The sequence below is a fragment of the Zonotrichia leucophrys genome, chromosome 1A (assembly GCF_028769735.1).
Source record: "Zonotrichia leucophrys gambelii isolate GWCS_2022_RI chromosome 1A, RI_Zleu_2.0, whole genome shotgun sequence".
NCBI classification, from domain to species: Eukaryota; Metazoa; Chordata; class Aves; order Passeriformes; family Passerellidae; genus Zonotrichia; species Zonotrichia leucophrys.
This window is the reverse complement of record NC_088170.1, coordinates 15,361,233-15,385,697: the sequence shown is the minus strand read 5'-3', so window position 1 is coordinate 15,385,697 and position 24,465 is coordinate 15,361,233. Positions and strand designations below refer to the sequence as shown.

Genomic DNA, 24,465 nt, shown 5'->3' with positions numbered 1-24,465 from the left:
AGGCTGAGGGAATTGGGATTGTGCAGCCTGGAGAAGAGAAGGCTTTGGGGTGACCTCATTGTGCCCTTGCAGTGCCTGAAGGGAGCCCACAGGAAAGATGGAGAGAGACTCTTGACAAGGGCCTGGAGTGACAGGACAAGGGGAAATGGCTTCACACTGACAGAGAGCAGGTTTAGATTGGATATTGCGAAAAAACTCTTCCCTGTGAGGGTGGTGATGCCCTGGCACAGGGTGCTCACAGCAGCTGTGCCTGCCCATCCCTGGCAGTGTCCAGGGCCACATTGGATGGGGTTCTGAGCAACCTGGGATAGTGGAAGATGTCCCTGCCCATGGCAGGGGGTAGAACAAGATGATCTTTAACATCCTTTCCAACCCAAACCGTTCTCTGATTCTATGATAGGAATTGATTTGCAAGAATAATAGAGTTTGTCAACAATACCTGAACCTCTCTGAGGTAAAGCACCATGGTGTGTGGTTTTGCTGTGTCTTACCAGGAAAATCTTGAAGTGGATGAATCCATGGAGGTAAGTGGCAGTTTTGTACTGTAAGGAGGGTGGTAACTGAAGGGGTTTGTAGCACTGCTGGAGGGGTGGGTGCAGTAATGGATTTTTGTATGAGCAGTTCAATTTGCTTGTGATGTGGAGCTGTCCCCATTTCTGTCCAGTGACTGAAGTGGCAGCCATGCAGAGCTGCCAAAATGCCCCTGCTGCAGGGTGTTTCCGTGGAGTGGAATATAAATGTTGAGCTGTCCCTGAGAGGAGCTATACTGACACAAGCCCTGTGTGAAGATGTGTGACAATTCCACCCTGAAATAAGTGATGTTTCTTTTCCTAAACAGGGATGAAAGTGTAGTTCTGTTGTATATGTAAAGCAAACAGTTGTGCCAGTTTTGAATTTACTTTTCCCATTTCAAGCAGCAGGACAATCATGGCTGAGGCCTTGGCATCACTAGTGTCTTCTGCAAGCCCAAACTAGACTTGTCTCAGTGCTTTTTTGTGTTCAGCAGAGTTGGTGTAAGATCCTCCGCTAAGGGAGGATCCCTTCCTAACTTTAGCCAGGGAAAAAAAAGGTCTTTAGTCCTTCAGAGCTCTAAATATAACCTCCCTGAAACTGTCCCTCCAGTGATGGCTCAGTAAACACATGGAAAAATACTCAGCCCCAAAACAGGATGCTCAGGAGGCAATAGTTTTGAATAGTTATTTGTATAGATCTGTTATATATGAAGCAAGAACTAACATTTTAAAACTCATTTAGTGTTTGAGAACATGCAGGATTATGTCCAGGTAATTCCAGTGTCTCCTCATATACCACAAAGGATTTGGCCCCGGATGTTGGCGTGGTTGCTGAGGAAGCTGCTCTTCATGATGAGAAAATGCAATGATTTGTGTACTTCTGTTCTTTGGGGTGGGGTTTTGCATTCCTCTGGTTGGTTTGTTTCCTGTGGGGTTTTTTGGCATGGTAGTCGAGGACAGTTCTAGGATCATTCTTTTATTCCAATGGTTCCAAAAAGGTCTTTGATGGAAGCACAAAACTTGGTGCATCTTGCCAGCCACTCCCTATCAGTTTCCATGGCAACTTTCACAGTGTTTGGAAGTTGGGTTGAGATTTTCCCTTTCCCTCTTAAGAAAACCATTGAAGATGATCAGCTCACCCCGATTAAACCACATAAGGGCTTTGCCACTGCTGGTGTACCTTGGTTTTGTTCCAGCCTCCTCCCTCTTGTTGCCTTCCTGCACTGGGCACTCCTGTTAATCACAAATTCCCACTTGATGGCAGCGAGTCAGTTTGAGTCCTACGGGTTAAACTTGTGTTGTTCTTTGGGACCAGGATCTTCAGCCACAGGTGGGGGCTGGAGTGTACCCTGGTTCTGTTAGACCTTTGATACATGAAGAACTCCTCCTTGGCCAGCTGGTGTAGTCAAAATCAGCCTATGGTTAATATATACCTTTCTTTCTATGAGACTGAGTCTTGCCTCAGCCCCCCCAAGGTTGGGAAAGTGTGAAACACTTCCAGTGTCTGCTTCTTTCAGCATCAGATGTCTTAATTTAATTTGTATGTAAGTAGGAAAACTTTGAAGTGTGGTCAAAATACAAAGGGAAAAGTACTTCAAAGAAATGTAATGTTATAAGTGTATCTGATCCCTCAAGGTTTTTGAAGGTTTATCTTGAGATTATGTATTCAGAGGAAGATTTGTATGGAAATACTGAGGGTCATTAATGCATCCAAGCCTTTATGAATGTTGGCCTTGATCTATTCTGCGCTAGTTTTGCTTTCACATGGTGACAGGCAGGTTCTCCTTCACCCATCTGTCTGCACTGCCAGGGTCCCTGACACAACAAGAGTTAACGTGGTCTCTGAGGGGGAAACCAAAGCAAAACTGTTACTGAGTGAGACTTGTTCAGCACTGTTATCCCATGATCAGCAGAGGTCTCTGGTATGGCTGAACAAAACAGTGTGTCAACTCCCCAAACTTCTGATTTGCATTGGTTGCTCTGCTGGAGTCCAAGGTGATCTGTGGTGCTGGATTACAGGTTTCTAATAAATACCTTGAACTTTAGGAGAGTTCAGATCTTGGAGCTGAGCTTTGTTTTAGGGTTGGGCATCCACTCCTGTACAAACATGCCCAGCTGTGCTGGAGGAGAGTGGTTGTTGTTTTTCCTTTTGGCAGACAAGGAATCTGGCATTGAAGCTTTTAATTGCAGGAATTATATTAGCAGTTCCCAGTGCTCAAGGGGGGGTGTCTGTGTATGTGTGCAGGAGGAGCTAATTAGATGTGTATAAATAATGGGCTTGGTAGCCTTTAATCCTAGATGTATTGTTCCATCCTTGCTATCATTTCTTACAGTGAAACTGTTGGAAGTTAGAAAAATATGAAGTCACACAAGAGTCACTTTCTCACAATACAACTTTGAAACAACAGTGAAGTTGCTTTTGGTCTTTCTGTGTCATAAAAACATTTTTGAATTTATTCAGTGTTAAAAAAACATATTAAAATATTATTAATTTTTTAATATTTCTGAAGGTTTATTTTAATTAAATCTGTAGGTCAAGGGAATGGAAACAGTTTAAACAGTCAGGATTTTTTTTTTCTATTACAAACTTTAAATAAGTCAGGTGATCTTACTTCCCCATGCCTTCCTTCCCTTCTATGCCTTACTATATTTCATGTCAAATAAGGGCCTTTCTGTGTTCAAACTTTCAGGATATTCATAGATCACAAAACTTCCTTCAGCAACCATGTGCCTCAATAATGCTGTTCTTTCTTCATGAAAACTAATATCCTGCTGGAATGACTCCTCTGGAAGACCTCGAGTTTTGAGAGAGTTTGAGGGTTACCCTCAAACTGGCTTTCCAGAAGAGTCTGTAAACCTGACTGGCTTAAACATGTGGCAGGTATTTAATAATGGAGAGGGGCAGTTCAGCTCTTGCATGTGATGGTATTTCTACATTATTGTTGTCGTGGGATTTAGCCACACCTCAGTTTGCTTCAGACTTGCTGACTTGGATCGTGGCCCCACTTGTGCTGTGTGCTAACCCATCCACTGCTGATCCTCTGCCTACAAAGAAAGTTTTGTAGCCCCTTGCTTCAACTAGACTGCTCTGGATACCCAAACCAGGTGATTTATAGGTGTATTCACACTGAACTGCTGCAATTGGGCTGTAACTTTTCTTGTAAACTGCTCTTTCAAGTTATCTTCTTCTCCATTTTAATGTGTTACAGCCCTGTCTACTAAAGGCAGCCCACTATTGGTAAGGTTAGTAATAAACCACAGTTTATTGCTATATCTAAAAAAAACATTTTTCATTGTTCAATATAATAAAAAAATAAATTGTTTCACACTTAGAATGCCAATAGTGGCATTATTTACTGCACTAAATAACGCCAGTCTCAGTACCTTGTTATCTCAGAGAAGTCCATGTAGGTTTGCAGCAGCTGCAGTTCCGCCCCAGCTGGGTATCAGACATCTCTTGATGCAAGCATGTCTTATTTTTCTGAGAGCTAAGATTTGTCTTCATCCCATGGACTGCATCTTCCTCAGGTGCAAAGCCAGCACTTTGTGCTCATCTTGCTGATGGGGTGAGGGGTGGGATATTCCCCCCTCCTACGTGTGCCCAGAGGCCTGGCCATGGGATGGACAGTGGCTGCTCCCTTCCATCTCCAGTCCTTTCTCTCTTACAGGGGAAGGAGCAGAAAGAATTCCCTTTTTTCTCTTCCAGCCTTTTCCCCCACAGTTTCTCTCCGCTTCTGCTGCAGGAGAAAGAGGAGAGTGTAGGGCTGGGCCCAGTAGTGTTTAAAGCTCTGTTCCTGCAGAGGCCACAGCTCTGGCTTGCTGCTGATCTGCTGCCTCCCTCTGCCTTGCTGGTGAAGGCCCCCTGACCTTCAGTATCACCATGAATGTATTATCCTCACCCATGTAGCTCTCCAGCCCACCCCAGCATTGTTTCCATTCCCCTAGCACTGATGTCTTTGTCTTGTGAACTCGGAGCCCCAAGCACAGCTCAGCCCCTGCTTCACTGAGATTTTTTGCCTTGGGTGATGCTGGAAGCTGCAGAGCACCAAGACTGAAACCATCTTTCTGCAGGAGATGGTGAGGAGGTGTCAGTTGTGCAAGAGGAGGATGGAGAGGACAACATCCCTACCCCTAAGAGCCATCTGTAGGCTTTCAGCAGAAAGGAATGAGCAGCAGAAGATCTGTTTCCTCTGTCCTGGCTGCTAAATTGCTTCTGTGCTGAGGAGCAAAGGTGGCACAAGGGTAGGCAGGACCCAGGGCTCCCCAGCCAAGCGATGGTGTGGGCAGCATAGGGTTCCTTAAAGCTGCCCTGTAGTGGTAGTTTGGGAATTTGTTTGCTTGCTATTCCCCAGTGCAGCATTCAGAAGAGAAAGGCCCTCTCTTGGAGCTGAGAGCACACAGCTTTTGTCCTTCATCTGTTGGCACTGGGACTTTGGTGTTGAAAAAGCAAGACAAAATCAACAGTGCTCTGCTCCCTGGCTGAAAATAAAAAGGAATAAAAAACTTTGCTTACTCCAGTGTTACTGAAATCCCTGGAGCTGTGCTTTCCCTAGGGATTGGAGAAGGGATGTGGGGAAGAGAAGTAGCTGAGAGAAAGTGTGGGAAGGGCAGCGCTGGGAAAATGCCCTGTCTGTGTGTGCCTCTTCTTCACCCTAACATCATCAACAAGTGACTCTGGGGCTGGGCAGTCAGCACAGGCTGTGCCCCAGAGCAAGGAGAGGATGGTCCTGAGGGGATGAGGACGTGCATCCCCACAGAGAGCCACACTGCCTGGGCAGGAGATATCCCATCCTTGTGCAGCCACGAGTGCCTTGCTCTGCAGGTCTGTGGCAGCTCTGGCTGGTGGTGGGATGGCACTCTGCAGTTATCAAACATCAGAGGTCGCTGTCTGGGAGCAAACGCACTTTTCTGAGTGTTTTGCCCATGAACCAATTGTTCCTTTTCAAAGCCGAGAACTAATGTGAAATTTGAAATCTATGTCTTGAACCCACTTTGAGTATTTCAGGAATGTCGAAGGTAGAATGTCCATTTTTAATAGTGATTAAAGTCCACGTCCTGCCTAAAGCAGCTTGTCTGGATGTGGACTCTCAGATTCCAATTATGCTACCTAAACAAAGTCTGTTCGCAAAGCTCCAGTGTGTTATTGGCAAAGGGCTCCAGTTTAGGAGAAGATGAAGAGATCCACAAGTTTTTGAGGAGAAAAAGAGAAAATCCAAGGGAAAGTTAGTCTACAATTTATTGGTTTTCACTTTTCCCCTATTTTTTTTCCTCATTAAAATTCAGTCCCATTCTATTACAAGTCTATTTAAAAAATTGATTCAATTACAATTTACAATTCTATTTTAAAAAATTATTCCTTAACCAAGTTGAATTTTACCCTGCATCATTCTTAAAATGCCAGGAGAGATGAGATGGTAAATTGTGTGGTGGCAGTGGTGCAGTGGTGGGACTGGCAGCCTCAAGTTCTCAGAGATCGTGAATCTTTGAAAAACAAAATATCCTCACACAAAAGCATGTGCTTCAGATATCACACTCTTGTTTTGCAAATCACTCCTGAAAGGTAAATCTTAACACAGCAAATTCAGAGGCAGATAGAAGGGGAAAAATGCAATACAAACAGATTTTCCATTTGTAACAGTTGATACTGCAAAATTAAAAGGCATGGGATTTTTTGTTGTTTTCTGCAGACATTTATTAAAACACTGTTCAGGCTAAATGTATTTTATTTATTTATGGACTTTTTATGGGTGGTGCCCTCTGCCTCTGCTTTGTGGAGTGTCAACTCTGAAAGTGTGCATCTGGAAACTCTTGGACATGAAGGTCCAAAATCTAGAGCCAAATCCTTTCAAATCTGGAGGCTTGTGAATTTGACCTTTGGATGCAGCTCATTGAATGAAAGTGGCACAAGCAATAAAATGGGATTTAAATGTGGATCAGTGCTCAGGACTAGGTGGGTTTTAAGGTATTTTTGAGAACTACCTTTTGGCCTGTCACCCAACAGTGCCCTTTTGTTTAGTAGCCTGTGTGGCCACAGTGTGTCAGTAACATATTGCTGGGGAATGTGAGGCATTTCCTTGCTTGAATTAGCAGTCTTGGAGTCAGGGATGAAAATCTCATTTGTTTTTCTAATCAGTGGGCCCAAGGAAAACAAGTGAGAAAATAATGTACTGGTTCTCAGGCTTTCTGAGGTGAGAAGTTGAAGACTATTAAACAGTTAACCAGTAAAACAGGAACAGCTTGAAGTGGTCTGTGGGGGGTGGTTTTTGTTTTGTTTTGGTTTATTTTTTAACAAGGCTTCAGTTGACCTTGGATTGCTTGTGTGAAAGGAGTGAAAGTGAGTCTGAAGGGAGTGTGCAGACAGGCGTTAGCATCACCCAGCTGCTGTGCAGGTAAGGAGCTGCCTCCCTGTCACAGCACTCAGAGCCCACAAAACACCTGCCAGTGTAAAACCCAGGCTTCTGAGTTTCCTTTCAATTGCAACAACAGCAACAAAAGAGCTGCTGGAGCAGGGTAGCAGAGATAAGCAACGGGAGTGATTTCAGTGCTGGAGACCCAAATAAAAGGTTTGTTTTGTAAGTGGATATGAATCCAAGCCATAAACCTTGACTCAGAGACTTTGGGTGTTTACATAAGCTGTTTGCTGTGTATGCATCTCTGTCAAAGGATCTCAAGGATGCTTATCTTGTCGAGGCTGAGCTTCTGATTTACGACCAGAGTGTTTACCAAATGTTAAGGCAAAGTGCAGAATGCAACTCAGCTGGTTTGTAGTAAAATTGTGTGATTTGAGGTAAGTTTTTCCCAGGTATTTATATTTTGGAAAGACTTCTGTGTTTTGTGCTCTTGAAGTACTTTAAAGTAATTTCTGCAGCCTGAAACCTTTTATCTCGACATGTTTCTTGCGTACTTATGGGATGGGCTTTTGTCACCAGTGTGCTTCCATTCATTTTTATCAGTTAAAGGAAATAAATAGCCTTTGTTGTATAATAAAGAAATAATGAAATTCAGGGAACAAAGAAAGGATCTAGAGTTAGGGAACAAAGGGACATTTGTTGCTTTGTTTGTAGTCCTGCTTTGATGTCATTGACTACAGCTCAGCAAATTCAAAAATAATTTTAGTTATAAAAATAAATAGACATAATCAGTTTAAAGTAAGCCTTTCCAACATTTGGGTTGTTTTTATCTATAATAATGTTATGGATACACCTGGCTCCACATGATGACCTTGGGTAAGGGGGGACAATGTCTGAATTACTTGGCTAAAAGCATATCTGGGACCTTACTAGATTCCTGTCCTGGCCTCAGACAAAGATATTTCTCTATGTTATTCCCATTGAGGTATTTCCAGCATTTCCTAACTTGACTTTTAAAATTTAGTTTGTTCTTTTCTTTCAAAACACCAGAGCAATGTTTTCAGCTAGCATCCATTTTCTTTTTTAGTTTCTTCTACCAGGCCTGGAAGGAATGAAATGGAGTCATCATTTACATTAGAAGAAATGTTAATGACTCGTAGTGTAAATTACCCAAATATATTCATTAGTAAACTGCTACTGACTGGTGGCACTGTAGCTGAGCATCTTCAAAACATTCCATGAGAAACTGTGCCAGGGATTTGGATTGAATTCATTTGAAACTGTTTGCAATTGTGATTGAAATGTATTTTGTAAATAAGTCTCCATGTGTTTGTGTTTCTCTTCTGGCCTGCCAGAAAAAGCAGAAATAGATGTGTCTAAAATGGCATTTATCTTCATAAAATAGAGCTTTTTTTTGTGAAAGTTAATTGCTAAGGATGTGTTGTTTTAGTGTCGTGAGGCAAGAGAGATGAATTCAGAGGTTGCTTTAGACCTCTCATGCAGTCATCTGGTCCACGTAGCACTGAGAAGGCAGGACGTGGATTTTGACAGCATTTAGGGTCTTACTTTTGCTGTGGAAGGGGTTCTTTCCCTCCACACTCCCCAGAAAAGATGATTGCAGCTTCTTAGCTTTTTTATTTCTTTTCGTGGTAGGCTGCTCTGGGGTGACAGCCAGCTCTTGGGGGTCCTCTTTTACTCTCAACAGCCCTCAGAAACAAGCCCTAATCAAGGGTTTTAATTTCTGTGTATCAGAATTTCCTGGCTTAAGGAGTGTTATGTGTGAATGGGAGAGCTGGGGAACTTAAGTCATCCATCTTACTGCATCATGTCATAAAAATAATCTGTAGCTGATGCTTTATTTCCCAACGCTGAGCATGTGCAGCCCATGTGCACAAAGAGGAAGGCGAGTGGGACAAAAGGCCAGCCCTCCCTTCCTCAGAGCAGTGACATCCAGGGCACGGTGTGTCCTCTGGGCCTTCTGACCTGCCAGCAGGCAGCTGATTCCCTTTGACTCTGAGAACCTCTGGGCTTTAAAGTGTGGTGTGTTGTGCAGGTGGAGATCCAGGATGAGACCACCCCCAAAATAACAAAAAATGGGCTCCAAGATGCTGGCCCTCGATGCCTCTGTGTGTGCCGTTTGATCTAGGAAAGAGGCAGCCTCTGGGTGGGAAGACTACCATTTCCTACATATGTAAAATGCTTAAGCACTTTTTTTTCCTTCTTTTTGAAGTCTGCCATCTTAATTAAATATCAGATTTTGAAATCCATATCCAGGCAGCTTTCCAGTTTGCATCCAGCAGAACTGCAGTTCCATTCACAGAGCCTCTTGTTGTTTTTTTTTCCTCCAGCTTTCCTTGTGTTTATTTGCAGGGCAGCGTTTTGTTTTCTCTGTAAGCCGTTTGGAATACGTCTTCACCAGCGCTGTAGCCAGAGGGTTTGTATGTCATTCAAAAATAAAAATAAAAAATCTCCACCTACTGAAAAGTGAGCAGCACAGCCCTAGCAACCGGCTGGTGGGTTTAAACCAGAGGAAGGGACATTAAACAAGTAAGACCACATTATGTCTTCTCTGTTACAGCCAGGGATGAGGTAGAAATGCCAGCTAGAAATAAGATTAATCATAAATGATAGTGGAGAGAGCTGAATTTGTGGTTTATTTTTGGTTTTTTTAATGGTGGCTTGTAAATACAGGCTTGATGAAGCGATGCTTGTTCTTGTCGGCATGAGCAGGGTGTTCAGCTGGGAGCTCTAAAAGGGGGATCTGCCTCTGTACAAACAGCCCCCCACACCCCACCTGGCACTGGTTGTGCACACAGGAAGGTAAGTGTTGTCATTTTCTTGGAAAGCAAGAGAAAACTTATTTTAAATTGTCTGTCAGGCAGGGCACTGTCAGTACTTTCCTCTCAGGTGTGTTGTCAGTGACGTTATACCAGGGGTGGATTTCATGCATCTGCCTCTCTGTCTCCTGTGTGCACCTTGATATCTCATTTATCTGCCATGCCATAGATCAATCTGTGTTAAAATTATGCTTTTTTCCCTTCCTGCTTTTGTGGATGAAGGGAAGTTAAACTGCTTGTCATCATTAGCTATGCATTATTTTCCTAAGGAGCTCCACTGCACTCCTCCAGGATGGATTTTTTTTTCATGTTACCTATGTAGTTCTCCTTAATCCCTGCCAAGAAAAAAACCCTAAAGCCTTGAGTTTTCTGTTAGGTTTTATTTGTATTAGACCAAAGCCATAAGGAAGAAAGAGTGGAGCATACATATTGGAAAAGCTCTGCTGCATCAGTGGCCAGCTGAGGCTTTTCTCAAAGTTTGTGAAGTCAGAGGGTGCCCTTCAGGGGGCACAGGGATTAATCTGCTGGTGTTTTATTGTTGTCCCCTTTCCTGTAGCCCACAGAGGGCTGTTGATTGCTGATTTGTGTATCTTTGGCTCCCTCTGCATCTCCCCTTTCCACCCCTTCCTCCTGGGATCTGTTGTCTTTTCTGGTTCCATGCAGTTTGGTGCTTTGCTCCCCTGGTGTATGAGGTCCTCTTTGCCCTCTGCCCACCCCCTCCTTGCATGCTGGTGATAGCTGTGCAAAGACCAAAAATAATTCTATGCCTTTGCTAGGGAAGGATACTTCCAATATTATTTTTCTATTGCAGTAATTTTACTTCCTGACTGCTGGATGTGCTGCAATGTGCTGGGAAGATGGCCAGAGCAGGATGTGCTGTTCCAGGCTAGTTTTCAATGGCCACTTCTAGGACCAAATAACCAGGGAAATGGGATTTTGTTGCGTCATCCCCAGCTGTTCGGCTTGGGGGCTCTTTGTTCTTTTTGATTTCACCTCTCCAAGTTTCTCAGCTGTGGGCTTGGTCAGGCTGCTAACAGATGCTCTGCAAGTGGTGGAAGAGTTTTTGGAGGTCTGTGTGTTTGCAGGTCTTGCTTCAGTAAGTTTTATCTTAAAAATTTCTCCCTGCTGCTCTCAGCAGTGCAGCTCCTTGGGGAGTAGCAGTGGAGGAAGCTCTGTGCAAACCAATGTGTCTTTCCTTGGAGGCAGAAGTCTCTTGGGTGATGTGGGTACCACTGTCTGCTCCCATTAGTAGGGCTGCCTTAGGGATTTCTGACAGCCATGGACAAACCCCTCGTTTAGGAAAGCAAGGAGTGCTTTTGGCAAACATCAGGGGTGGTTGTACCTGGATGAAGTGCAAGGTTAGTGATTTTTCTGTGCCTACGAGCCATGGCTATATTGTGCAAGTACACATTAGCAATTGTAGTTGTACAAATTAGCAGAACTTGTCCCCAGTTCATGCATTTCCTAGCCAGAAGGTGAGAATCAAGGGGTGTGCTGTGAACAAATGTGGTTAGAGAGCACTCTGTTCCTTTGTGTGCTTTTAGCCTACATAGGCTTTTCCTACCAGCCCCCAGGACTGTGTTTAATGCTTGATCATGAGCTGCACTGAGCTCACTGATGCTGAGGTGGGAAAGCACCACTGGAGATCTCCAGCCCAGCCCCTTCCCAAAGCAGGGATGCCCAGGACAAGACTGTGCCATGTAGGGTCCAGTTGGGCTGTGAGTAGCTTCAAGGTTGTACACCCCTAAAAAGGGCAATCCTTTCTGTTACTTGCTATCCTCATAGTAAAAATGCTTTTAAAAATGGTTTCTTTTTATTTAGGCTTTTTTTTTTCCTCTCCCCTTTTTAATTCTAGGGTGAACTTCCCTGTGTTTTGACATGTGCTTATTGCCACTTGCCACGTCACTGAGCACCTCTGAGAGGAGCCTGGCTCTGTATTCTTCAGTCATCCCATGAGGTGTTTATGCACTTTGAAAAGCTCATGTGCTCTTCTGATTGCCAAACATTGATTGGCTTCTGTGGGTTTGTGGTTTTTTTGTGCTGTTGGTCTTTTCCCACTTAGAGCTGTGAGGAATCAGTGTTTTGCCTGGGGCTGTAGAAGCCCCGGGCTTTCTCTGTGTTCTTTGCCCTTGGAGGGAAATCCACAGCAGATTGTTCACACTCTGCCTTCATAGACTCCCATATTTGAGCAGGACCTGGTATCAGAGCCAGGAAATCTTAAGCAGATAAAAAAAGAGACTGTGTTCAGTGTTGTCCCAATGAACGTGTGTGCAAAAGCTGCATTTTCTACTCATTTTATCAGATGTGGAGGCACCAAACCAGTTGTCTCATAGGATCTGCATATTCTGGCAGGTCTTATACTGATTGAAGCTGAATGTTTGTGTTGTGTTTAAAACTGGGGGCTTCCTCCTTGAAGGCTGAAAGTCCTCAGTTACAATGCCACTGCAGTTTTTAAGATTTGCAACATCTTCACTTACAGGTATTTGACTGTTTAAAGTTCTCTTGGTTTTTCTGACTCTGACAACCATGTAATAAAACCAGGCATTTGCCAAAAGCGCAGCAGTCTTTCTGCTGTTGTTCAAAGGTTACCTTAGGGTTTGGACCTACTTCATGTAACAAAAATGTTGTGGAAGATGAAATGTTTGTTGGCATTTTAAGGATAACGTTTCAGCAAAGCTGGCTGGCAGCCTCCAATAAGAGCCATCTCCCAGCTGGGTCAGACCAATGAGGTGACTCCTAGAAGGGAAAAATCAGTTTATAATGAGGATTTTTGTTTAGATTTGTTTTTTAGTTGACTCTTTTCCAGGACTTATGCCAGAGATACCGTGAACGACTTACTTAATTGCTCATGTTGGGGCAAATGTCAGCAGTGGCGTGGCCTAATACAAAAACCAAATGGCAGGGCATGCGAAGGTTAAAGCGAGTTTTCCTTCCTGGTGTTTGTTTAGCTTTGTTCCCTAGCTGTATTTATAGCAGAAGCAGTCTCATGTGTATCAGATTAAAGCCAAGGCAGTCTGGGCCGTGTTGGTGGTTTCTGTGTCTGTTGTGGTGGGCTGGAGAGTTTGGGAATGCCTCTGACCCCTGCAGCTGCACTTCAGCCAAGTTCCTAAAGCACCTGCTTAAATTAACTTGTAGCCCATCAGGATTTCTGGTTTACTAGCTCACCTACAGGCAGCATGTTGGGCAGGCTTGCCTTTCCAGCCTGCTGGAAATACTCCTTTGGGCACCACTTCTGGCTTGTAGAAGTTTGAGAGTGAGATCATGTTGCATTGTTACGGTGTGAATTTCTAAACTCAGAGCAGGGATAGTCCGTGCATGCATACTACATCCAGTGAGTGAGCTGTGGGCACCTGAGAGATCCTGCCTGTAGGCACACAGTTCCATGCCAGGAACTTCTGGATTGTCATACATCCAGAAATCTCTCACAAGTGGTCAGACTTCTCTTTTTCTATTTCTTAGGGAGAAAATTACAGCAGACACACATATGGTTTGTTGCTGAGTTGCAGCTGCCTTTTAGTGATAGGCCTGTGTCTTCTCTGTGAGCTTCCAGGAAGTGCCATGTGGGATTTCTGAGGTGTTCTGTGGGATGCCCGTGAGTGGCATGGACCTGTGGGCAGAGCAGGCCGTGGGTCACTGGAAACTGGGTCATCAGGTTGGTGCTTTGATCCCTCTATCTCAGTCCATGCCTCGTGGTGAATACCTCTGGGGATTATTGTGGCCAGCAAATGATCCCAATCTTCTTTCTGATCTGACAACAGTGATGCCTGAATTCAGAGAGCACACAGTGAAATTAAATTCTCTTTTGCAGAATAAATTACAGACTTGAGGCTCTGGACCAGCTCACAGCATCGACGTTTTACTGCTCCTTATGGTGTAGCTGGTGATTGTTCCTGAGAAGAGAGAAGATGATGAGTGATGCAAGTGACATGCTCGCTGCAGCCCTGGAACAGATGGATGGCATTATAGCAGGTAAACACCTGGGGCAGGTGTTTATTTTGCTTTTTTGGGTCCTCCTTTTCTCCCACTGGAGGACAGAGTTCCAGACATAGAAGGGAGTATGCTGGGAATTGCTTTTGGTGCCTTCCATTCTAGCTTAGAGTTAACAAATAACCAGAGTGGAGAGATCGCACAGGCTCTCACAGGCTCCATGGATTGGGTTTTTGCCTACCCTCTCTAAAGGGCTGCTGGAAATGGCTGAGTGATGCTGTTCAGCTGCTGCATGGAGCACCAGGAGAGTCAAGGACAATAGTGGCTACTCTGAACTTCCCTCAACTCAGAAGAGTTAAAACATTATTTGAATTTTCTTTTTCTTTTTTTTCTTTTCAAAATTGGAATGCTTTGGGTCCAAACTTTGGAACTGCCTTGAACATTAGAAATTTTTATAAGTACCTGTAAATTGTAAGTTGCCCAGGAGAGGCATTACAAAGAATACAACCTCTGCTTTTAAGCTGAGTCTAGTGAGTTAGAAAATGATATAAATACTCAACACATAGGAGGGAAAGATCAAGAAGTCAACAGTCAAAAATGCCCTTGCAAGTGTAGCAACACAGTTATAAAATTTTTAGTAGTTCCACTTAAGCAATTTTCCTTAGGGAAAAAATAATCATACAGTGTGTGCTTTGTTTGAACAATGACTCTTCTCTGCCTAAAGATATTAAGGACACATAGCAGGAACAAATGCAAAGGGGATTCAGTTTGATCATAATGATCTCTAAAAATACATGTAAGCTGTGACTTCAGTAATTTCCATAAGTAGACACTGGTATTTGGATCCAATCATGTATTTGTGTTTCCAAGAGCCCAAGTTGGTTGTGGCAGGATGAGGTTTAATGTAAAAACAAAATGTGATTTTGGAAGATTCAAGTCACCACAGACTTCATTTACCCCTGTCTGTGAATAGATCTATAAAGGAATAATTATAACAAGAGGATATCAGCTCATGTGCTGTTGAGGTTATTTTTCTCTTTATTGTTTTCAGTGGGAATTTAGCAGAATACTTGGATTTTTCTGGCTTGTCAGATGGGGTGAATGAAAGTTCATGGAAGTGCATATATGGCATATCCTTGTAATTTCTGAAAGTTGACAGCACAAATGAAGGTCTGTCATGAACATGTCTCATCGTGCCGAAGTATTACAGGATTAAGGTCACAAATCAGTGTACTGGAATTACAGTTGGAATTAGCTAGGTTGACTTACATCAACCTTAATCCTAAATTCATAGTTTCCTTTCTAACTTAATATATAGCAATTTCTAATGTAGGTCAAATATGCATCCTGTGAGTTTATGCAAATGAGAGATTTTTCTCTTTATTAACATGCAGATGTCAGTGCTACTGTGTCAAATTGCTGGTTTTAAAATTTATCACCCGTGCAGAAGTGATTTGGTCTTTTAATTTATCTTCATCTTTTTTATTATTTTAAAAAATTTCCAGTGCCTTGGAGCAGCATAATGCATGGAAAAAGCAGGGCATGGTTTCCTCTGGACACCATCAGTGGAATGTGGTTTGGATCATTCAGTGCCTGCAGGGTGACTCAGGGCATTGGCAGAGGATGTTCCATCCCTGGCAGCACCTTCTGCCTTGGGAATTCATCCTGGGAGCAGGAGCCCAGCCCATGCCTCAGCCCCATGGGCAGGTTGTGGCATTCCCATTCCCTGAGGACCAGCCCACCTTGTTCCTGCTGGAGCTTCCCTCCCCAAGCACCAGTGCTGAGTTTGGTCGGGATAAACCCTGCCAGGAACAGCCCCCGCCCTTCCCCAGCCTCGGGGTGCGCCCAACCCTCGTGCCATGCCTGACCCCGTGCGGTTTTTCTCCCTGCAGGTTCCAAGGCTCTGGAATACTCCAATGGCATCTTTGACTGCCAGTCCCCCACCTCCCCGTTCATGGGGGGCCTGCGGGCGCTGCACCTCGTGGAGGACTTGCGGGGCTTGCTGGAGATGATGGAGGCGGACGAGAGGGAGGGGCTGCGCTGCCAGGTGCCGGACTCCACGGCCGAGGCTCTCATCGAATGGCTCCAAAGTCAAATGGTACAGTCTCACCTTGCCAGGCTCGATTTGGGTGCTGGGTAGACTGGCTCTGTTTCACACAGCTGTTTATAAAGCTTAGAGTGGGTATCAGGGAAGAGATTTTGTTTTGGAGATACTCCTGTGGAGTCTAACAGGAAAAGCTGTTACTCAAATGCCTCGTGCAGTGGGTTGGCCTTCACTGTCTTTGATGTATCACTGTACCTCAATGTAGGGAGCAAATAATACTTGGTAACTGCAGTTTCATCTCAGAGGGCTGGGGAAAGATTTTTTTTAAGTATCAGGTGCTTAGGTGGGGGAAAATAAGCGGTTTTGAATACTTTTCAGTAAAAAGCATTTTTGGCAGTGTTTTTTTTTTTTTCATGGGGATCAGTGTTATTACTGTGCTTCCTCACCTGATTTATAACATAACGGAATGGTGTAAGCTCTGCATCCCTTCAGTCTGGAAACCAAACTTCAATTTTCTGTGTTTGTGAATCAGCCAGTTTTTGTTACCTTACTTTAAAAATACACAGAAATATAACTGAGAAGGCAGTTCTTTCCCCAAGACTTCGTTTTCCTAAAAAAAATCAACAATTATCCTATTGTAGGTTACCCAAAGACTGCCCTGGGAAATAAAATGTTGTGCTTACCAAAAGGTGAGTTAAACCAGCATCATTTTTGTAGAAGTTGCTCCGTTTGCCTCCAGATGCCCTGTGACTGGTGACTTCCAAGCAGGGCCAAGGAAGAGTCCTTGTGCTCGTGGTGTGTGGCAGGGTTTGTGTTGTAGAGTCTGGGTGTGTGCAGGTTTTGGGGAAGCTCCAGCAGTGGCAGTCAGGAGTTGCTCCCAAAGGCCACACTTTGGTTTTTCAGCCAGGCTCACAGTGACAGCTGTGGGTGGGCACTGCCACATATCCTGTCAAATCCATCCCGCAGCTGTGGCCAGGTCCTGCTCTGTCACACATTGGGTGTTGGCCAAGGTGACACTGTGCTGCTGAAATTGGGGTACCAGCCCTGGTGGAGGCTGGGTCTGCTGCTGGACTGTGCTGGCTCTGTGTTCCATGTGCCACACTGTGGGGACAGACGGCCACCATCACCTGCTCCCTTGCCAGGATGGGCACTGCACCCCCAGGAAGGACTCAGTCTCCCTGGAGTCATGGCTGATCTTGCAGAAGGCATTTTTATCTCGACAAATGGACTGATCTCAGTGCTCAGTCACAGCCCAGAGGACTGCCGGGTGCAGGGCCGTGTTTGCTGCAGCTGGCACTGGGCAACCCTTTGTGCCATCTGCTGTCATGGGGCCTGAGCACAGCAATGCAGGGACAGATGGGCACCTTGGACTTGCTTCTGTAGCCCTTGCAGAAAGACCTGAAGGAAGAGCCTTCTTTTTCCTTTTTTTAAATCTTTGCTTTGAACTACTCATTTGGAAATGCTTGAAACTTAATGAAGCACGTGGGAGCTCTCCCACTGCCTCCAGTGGGATTTGGATCTCGCCCCCACTGTCAAAGTGTGGCAGCCAACGCTGAGATCAGGAGGAGGAGACAGGAGTGACATTGAAGTCAGATCTTTAGAACAGGCAGAATTCCTGCTAACATCAGCATTCCCTGCCTGTGTGACGTACAGTCCTGAACATCGCTGTAACTGCTCCCTGCTCTCAGTGGGCATCACAGGTTTCATGCAACTAGAGCCTTGATAAACAAAAAATATGCCAAATAAACAGTCTTGGAAACTGCGCTCTCCCATGGTGTTCGCAGTCATCTCTAGGCCATGTTTAGTAGTGCTGATTCCCTGCAGATTATTCTGGAGTAAAGGGGCCCGGCAGCATGGCTGAGGCTGCAGTGCCTGCTGAGATTAATGAGGTGGAGACCAATCATTGTCCCTTGTGATGGCAGATGTGTGATTTAGGGGTGCCTGGCTGGTGGGGTCTGGAATGGGGCCCTTCAGACCGGCATGCTGGGGATCACCCAGTGGCAGTGAGGCAGCAGTGGGTTTTTATTGCACCCATGGGCTCAGTGGGAGACAAAGGGCTCTGTCGTACCATTCAGTTTAGTGCCTCCCAACCACTGGAAAAGATGTGCAGGAGTTCTGAATACCAAAGATTGCAGAAAATTGCTATTCCATCTATGCCTCAATTATTCCTTATTCTGCCTCAAATTATTACCCTGTATTCTCTGTCATCCTTAAAGCCCCTTGTAGGAAAAACTTAACATTGCACTTAGAGTGTGCTACAGCCACAGGATTTGCAGGTGTCACCAGTCCCTGTCTGAGCAGGGAGGTGTCACATGAAGTGCCTGGATGATTTGCAGGAAGGTTTTTTGCAGCTATGCCCCTCCTTAGAGAGGAAGGGCAGACACCTTCTTTGTTTGAAACTAGTTTAATCCTCCATGCATGAAGTTGCATCCCCTAGGATGTTGGAACTGGTGTTCCATGGTGGATGGTGGAACATGTGGGACTATAAGCAAGCCTCTTGTGTCTCAGAGGAAAACAAAAATAGTGTTTGCTGCTGCCAGACAGTGTGTCACAGAAGAAAAATCCTCCCCTGGCTCCTGCAGCCAAACCACGGATGCTCACATTAGCAAAAGGGCATGACAGCAGTTCCCCAAAGTTTCTGTAAAATAGGGCAGAGCATTCATCCTGCCATCCCAGAATGGGTTGCCATGTGTCCTTGATCCTCTTCCTTTCTGCTCCTCTCAGTGTGTGTGTGTGCAAAGACTCAAAAAAGGGCTGGTGGGTTAAAACACCTCGTGCTGCTTTTTGTTTTTTAACGGGTGCGTGCCAGATGGCCACGTGACACCGGAGCACAAGTACAGTGCCCGGACATCTGGCACAGCTCTTCCTACAGAATCCATCATGTGGCCCCAAGGGGAGCTGGGAAAGGTTGTACATGCGGCTCTGTTGCACAAAGAAGTCAGTTTCACTGTAACATGTCACTGCAGCTCACACTGATCTCTGCTGCTGAAACCCTGCTCAGTCTCCATGTGCAAATGGTGAATGTCATGGGTGAAAGTACAAACCAGGCCGTTTGTTCCAAGTCTGGAAAGGGACTGAGACCTTTCTGAGCTCAAACATGTTTGGACGCCTTGCTTTCACGAGGAACCAGGCCTGAAATCCATGGCCAGATCATAACAATTCCAAAGTTCTGGAGTTTTTTCAGGATACTTGTGGTCAGCAGAAATATTTGGTGTATTTCAATGTGCACCTTAAGAAGGCCTGTGCTGTACTCTTGTGAAAATGGAGCTTCTGGCTTCAGTACAGGCAGTGTGTGAGTAATCTCTAACATCAGCACCAGTAGCAAAACCATTTTAAACATAACTCCACATTTTCCAAGACCAAGGCAGCCTTGTTGTGTCCAGCTGGAAGCTGATAGATCCATCTCTTGAAGAGTAATTCTCGCAAACCTTGCTCCCAACCACGAGCATTACTCCAGTTTTTTTTCAGTTGAAACAAGCAAGAGACAGTTTTCCTTCTGGTTATTACTTTTCTGGAAAGTGGTTGGGGGATTTTTTGCATTTTTTTAAAAATACATCTTATGCAACTACTTTTCCAGAAAGAGGAAACCAACTGTGTCTTGTTAAAAAGAAGAGTGAAGGGTAGGAGTGGGTGGACAGTGCCTTCCCACACCACAGAGCCATTTTCCCCATGCTTCTGATCTGAACTTGTGTATGTGGATCCTGGTGTGTGCCTTCTCCTCTTTAAAGGATGTGCCCCTGAAGTGAAAGAGCCAGGTTAACATAATATTTTTTTCTTTAAAACCCACAGCAAGTGCAGCTTTGAAAGTGACTTTGTGAATTTAAATATATCTATTATACAGCATATTTTAATAACTATTTTCAGTCCATATGTGAATTTCTGAAATTGATTTTATTGTCAAGCAAAACTTTATGGCCTCCAAAGGTTTCTTGAATCATATAGAATCATTAAGGTTGGAAAAGACCTTTAAGATCATCATCAAGTCCAGCCACAGAACACTTTCAGCTCATCTGAGGATGATGGTTGAGCTGAGGTATCCATTGTGGCTCATGCAATACAATGTGTTGCTGCTGCCTCACAGACCAGCTTCAGATTTTGACATTTTTCCTATAAGTCGGTTCTTCCAGAGAGTAGCTGGGAGTAATGAGAGTTAATATGAGGGGATTTTAGCTTTCAGAGAGGAATTTTCCTTGCTGGGATAGACGTAGCTTTGTAATCTTACAGATATATGCTGACCTATTTGGACAAGAATGATTCCCAAGTGGAAGAAGCGGTTTGGTTAGCCCAAAATCATCTCTTATTCATGGGGAAAAAAATAAATCCTGTCTTCAAACCCAAGTTTGTTGTTTGATTATCCCGGTGTGGGTGTGCAGTGCAGTCATTTGATTCAGCTTCTGTTTGTGCTGAGTTTGTGTATCAAAGGGTCCTATGCTAATGCGTGGCACCAGGGTGTTACCACCAAACAGTTTGGGATCTCTCCTCGAGCTGCAGTATGAAAGGAGTCTTGTGATAGCGTGTCAGCCTGTCATCATCCACTCCCTGCTGGCAATGCATTTTGTCCCTGAGAGATTCACCTCCAAGGTTCTGGAAACACAGGACCCTGCTTCTTGCTAAAGGTGATCATCCAGATTGGTGTGTTTTTAGCACTGGAAGGTAATATGGGCTCATTAATGGTATGCCTTGCTGTCGCATCTTCGTGCATCAAGGATGAGTTCTTTGGCAGTTAGAACAACCCATCAAAAATCACCATTTCCCATCCAAAATGAATCAGTTTGGCTTAAAAAGCACAGCTTCTGCTTGTCCTTTGCTCTCCTGACGTCTCCTGAGTTATTCATGGTTTTGAGATTTTTCTCTATCAATGGTTGTTGTAGACGTTTCATTATAATAATAAAACTGGTTTTTGAGGTAATCACAGGACTCTCAGAGCTGGTCTCTGTGGTCAAAAATACTAAGAATTTGTCATGCTGCTGCTGGTAGTGGGTCAGTTGAAACCTGAACGCGAGGACAGAGCTTGATTGTTATTGCTGCTTCTTACATCACTCTGAAGTATGACATAAACTTGGGACAAGCCACTTGTGAGACCTGGCACGGCTGAGTCAACTTTTCCATTTTTTCTTGGCGTCTACATGTGAATGAATGGCATGTGTTCCTGCAGCTTTTACAATTACTAGGAAACCCCTCCTGTTTAATTTGTACTCAGGTGAAGGGGTGGGAATCGCTCTTTTCTCCTGTGCTCTTGGGTCGGATGCTTTCCGGGAGGGTCCGGAGGAGGGAGCTGCGCTGGTGACAAGAGCCAGGCTGGAGGTGGCCGGTGCCACCTGCGTGGGGCTGTCCTTGGGTCGGGTTTGTGCTGCTCCGCACCTCCCTGCCTGCATCCCCCTCCCGTGTGTGCCGGGCTGGAGGAGTTCCGTGCCGGGCTTTGATGTGTTAATTCCCCAGAGCTGCTCGCTCCGCTCCGCCTGAGCAGCGCTGCTGCTGCTGCTGCTGCTTCCCACGGCTCCCCTCCGCTCGCCTCCATCCTCGGCTGGGCAGGGGGACCCGCTGTCACTTAACCTCGGCTCCGAGGAGCCCCGAGCCCTCGGCCTCGGCTTTTGGCTTTCGTGAATGCATGAAAGCCGTCATGACCAGCATGGAGTATAGCTGGGACATTCATGGGCACTGCGTCTGGCTAAATAAGGTAAGGAGATCTCTGCCTGTGCTGGCTCCTGCGTTTCTCCCAGTGACAAGCCATAGCTGGGCAGCGCTGGGAATGAGCCTCTCATCCTTCTCCTGCTCCAGGCACCAGCTGGGCTGCTCTTGAGGAGACGGAATATTGTGGAAAGGTTGCAGCTTCCCTGCTCAGCAGCGTGTTATTTATGCTTACAAAATGTTTCAGGTAAATGCCTCAGAGTGAAGGGCTGTGAGCAGCTGCTTTTCTTTCAGAATTGTACTTTTATTTTTTAAAAATATCATGTGGAGGGCTTTGAGTGGGTGTGTGGTTGTTTTTATTTTCCCCCTTCATATTCTCTGGGGAGGAATTAACCTGCAAAGTTTAGGACAAGCTTTGCAGTAGCTCTGCTGCTGGAGTATATGGAAAAGGCTGCAAATACTCAGAGCAGGGAAGCGGGAAATGCAAGAGAGGCTGGTTTGGGAGGGCAGAGCTGGGCTCCCACATGAGCTGGTTACACACCAGCTCAGACAGTGTGACCAGTATGGATTTGGGATGGGATTGATGCCGACAGAGAGTAAAGCTGTCACAGGTCTGTACCACAGGTAGTGGGTACTTTGCTTGGGAAACCAGGAGGATCTGCCCAAGGCACACCAATTGATGCTGAGGTAGCTGAGGCTGGAGGAACCCTCTTGCAAGGGGCTCTAAAGCTGAGGGAACAAGCAGAACAGCAGCAGCTTTGTTTAACTGAGCATAGGTAATGTGTATTGTAATGATCTGAACCACGTAAGCATGTTGATGAGCTCTAATTTAACTCCAGATGGTCAGGAAAGAGGTGTTGGGAAGGGCTCACTTGCCCAACTGTTGACTTGACTGTGGTGGTCAAAACAGTCAGGCAATCTGCTGTGCAGGGAAATGATGCTGTGGAGTTGCAGCTCCTTCTATGCAAGCCAAACTGCACATACAGCAAGAGGAGTGTGATTTGTGCTGCTTATTTCATCTCCAAAGCAGAAGAGAAAATGAAGGAAAATGAGGGTATCAGCTGTGGTAAGCTAAAAATGAGGTTTATTTTTGAAAGGAGAATTCAGCAACTGAGAGGAAATGGATTTTTTAAATTTTTTTTTTTTATTATTAGCTTTAAACCAGCAGCCACTAGAAACGTTCCTGTGGTTTGGAATTCTAACTCAGTTCCAGGGAAAAGGGATTAAAGACTGAAGCCAGGCAAGCTATGAAAGTTTGGTGATGCTTCTACTTGCTACAGGAATAATTCCCTCCAGAGCAGCGTGGATTTTTTACACTTAGATGATTACAGACAAAGCTTTACACACGTGTTTAACAGATTAGCAGTGGATTGATCTTGTAGAGTTTATAAGTGCACTGGGTCTGATCTTACAAGGCATTTTAAGTAAATGCTTGACCTCAGACTTCTGTGAAGCCTCAGTGGCATTGTGACAACTGTTCTTTTGTTTTTAGGATTAAAATCGGTACTGGTAAATCTGCATTCTCTTCCCATATAGTGTTTTGCAATTAATCACTAACATTGAAAACACAAACAAAATCTTAACCAAAGATAGATTTTAAGTTACTGATGAAAAGAGCCTTCTTTGGGAAATGGAAAGCCTTTCTTACACAGCAGTAAAGTATGTTAATCCTTTATGATACCAATTTGATCCAGAACTACCAAGTGCCCTAAATATGCTTGCAGTTGCTGTTCAATCAAATATTTGCTTTTCTTTTTTGCTTCTCTTACTGTTTTATTTCTTTTCTTCCCCCTCCAAAGAGGAGCTGTTGCTCTACAGGGTGAGTGCTGGGCTCAGTTGTAGGGGAAGATGCAGATGCCCTGGTGGAGAAATGCTCCTGAGGGACACACTGAGTGTTGCTGACCCAGGTTTTGCACACACCAGGTCTCCTGGCATTTTTCAGACCTCTCTGCAGCCCATTCTTTCCCACTGGGGCTCCCTCCACCCCATCTCCTGGTGCACTGCTTTCCTAAATCCAGTGTTTGAGCATATTCCTGCTCAATTTCTCTTCAGTCCTGCTCACTACCATTATTGCTCTGTTCTTCTCATATGTTTCATCTCCCCTCTTCCTTCCTTATCTCTCTGGGAAGAGTATCATGACAGGAGTCTGCTTTTTACCTGTGAAGACAATCCAGAACAAGGAGTTACTGATGAAAAGAGCGTTTTGAAGGTGTGAAAGTGAAGGAGTTGTGTGTCCAGTGCGTGCAGGTCCTGGGTCTGTGCACCACTGTAAGCAGTGCCCAGGCTGCTGCTCTTGGGAATAGCTGCCATGGTCTTTCTCTATCATCCATTCTCCAGCTATCATTGTTTTCTCCACTGAAACCAAAGTCAGGGGCTTTCTTGCCTTTTCATACCTCAGATTAAGAATCTGTCACAGGTATTAGAAGTTACAACACGTCAGGCAAAAAGCAAACAATTCTTGTGTTGTACCCAGAATTTTCTGGGTTTGGTGTGCTACAGGAGGTCTGGTTTTATGCAGATTTTAGAAAATATTACTGGCAATACCCAGAAAAGAGATCTTTACACCCAGTACACACAGCTTGCAAAACCAAGACATCCCTGCAAGGTTTCTCCCAAAGAATAGATGAACTGCCCTAAGTGATGGGATGAGAGGAAATGGCCTCAAGTTGTGCCAGGGTGGGATTAGGTCAGATATTATGAAAAGTTTCTTTCCTGAAGGAGTTATTAAAAATTGGAACAGGCTCTCCAGGGACATGGTAGAGTCACCCTCGCTGGAGGGATTTAAAAAACGTGTAGATATGGCATTTGAGAACATGGTTTAGTGGTGAACATGGTGGTGGTGCTGGGTTGATGGTTGGGATGATGATTTCACAGGTATTTTCCAGCCTCAAGGAGTCTGTGATTCTGTTAGCACTAGTTTTTGTTTTGTGGGAGAGCAGCTCTTCACTTGTCCTGTTTGGGGTTCCCATCACCTCTCTCTAATGGCAGGGTGCAGCTGCAGCCTGAGCTCTCCCTCTCCCAACACTCCTGCTTTAAAGCCAAGGCTGGTGTGCTGAGCCAAAGGGATTTTTCCTGAGAAATGTGAGTGGAGTTTAACAACAAAGGTGTCTTGGCAAGATGCTGTGCACAATGACTAACGTTCTGCTTTCACACCTCGTTGGTTTTCA

At 44.9% G+C, this 24,465-nt stretch overlaps 1 protein-coding gene across 20 annotated transcripts in view; it reads left to right on the top strand.

The window, feature by feature from the left end:
- Positions 1–24,465, top strand: part of PPFIBP1 (PPFIA binding protein 1) — a 101,592-nt gene that overhangs the window by 40,932 nt on the left and 36,195 nt on the right. For 14 of the 20 annotated variants that reach the window (XM_064701439.1, XM_064701402.1, XM_064701394.1 and 11 more), the window contains exons 3-4: positions 13,508–13,668; positions 15,519–15,724. In XM_064701439.1, the coding sequence (XP_064557509.1) occupies positions 13,605–13,668; positions 15,519–15,724 (270 nt within the window). In that variant the 5' untranslated portion in view covers positions 13,508–13,604. Of the gene's footprint in view, positions 1–9,358; positions 9,410–9,553; positions 9,683–13,249; positions 13,352–13,507; positions 13,669–15,518; positions 15,725–21,013; positions 21,348–24,465 lie in introns of those variants that run through there. The other 6 variants (XM_064701338.1, XM_064701332.1, XM_064701345.1 and 3 more) reach the window with 6 other exon arrangements.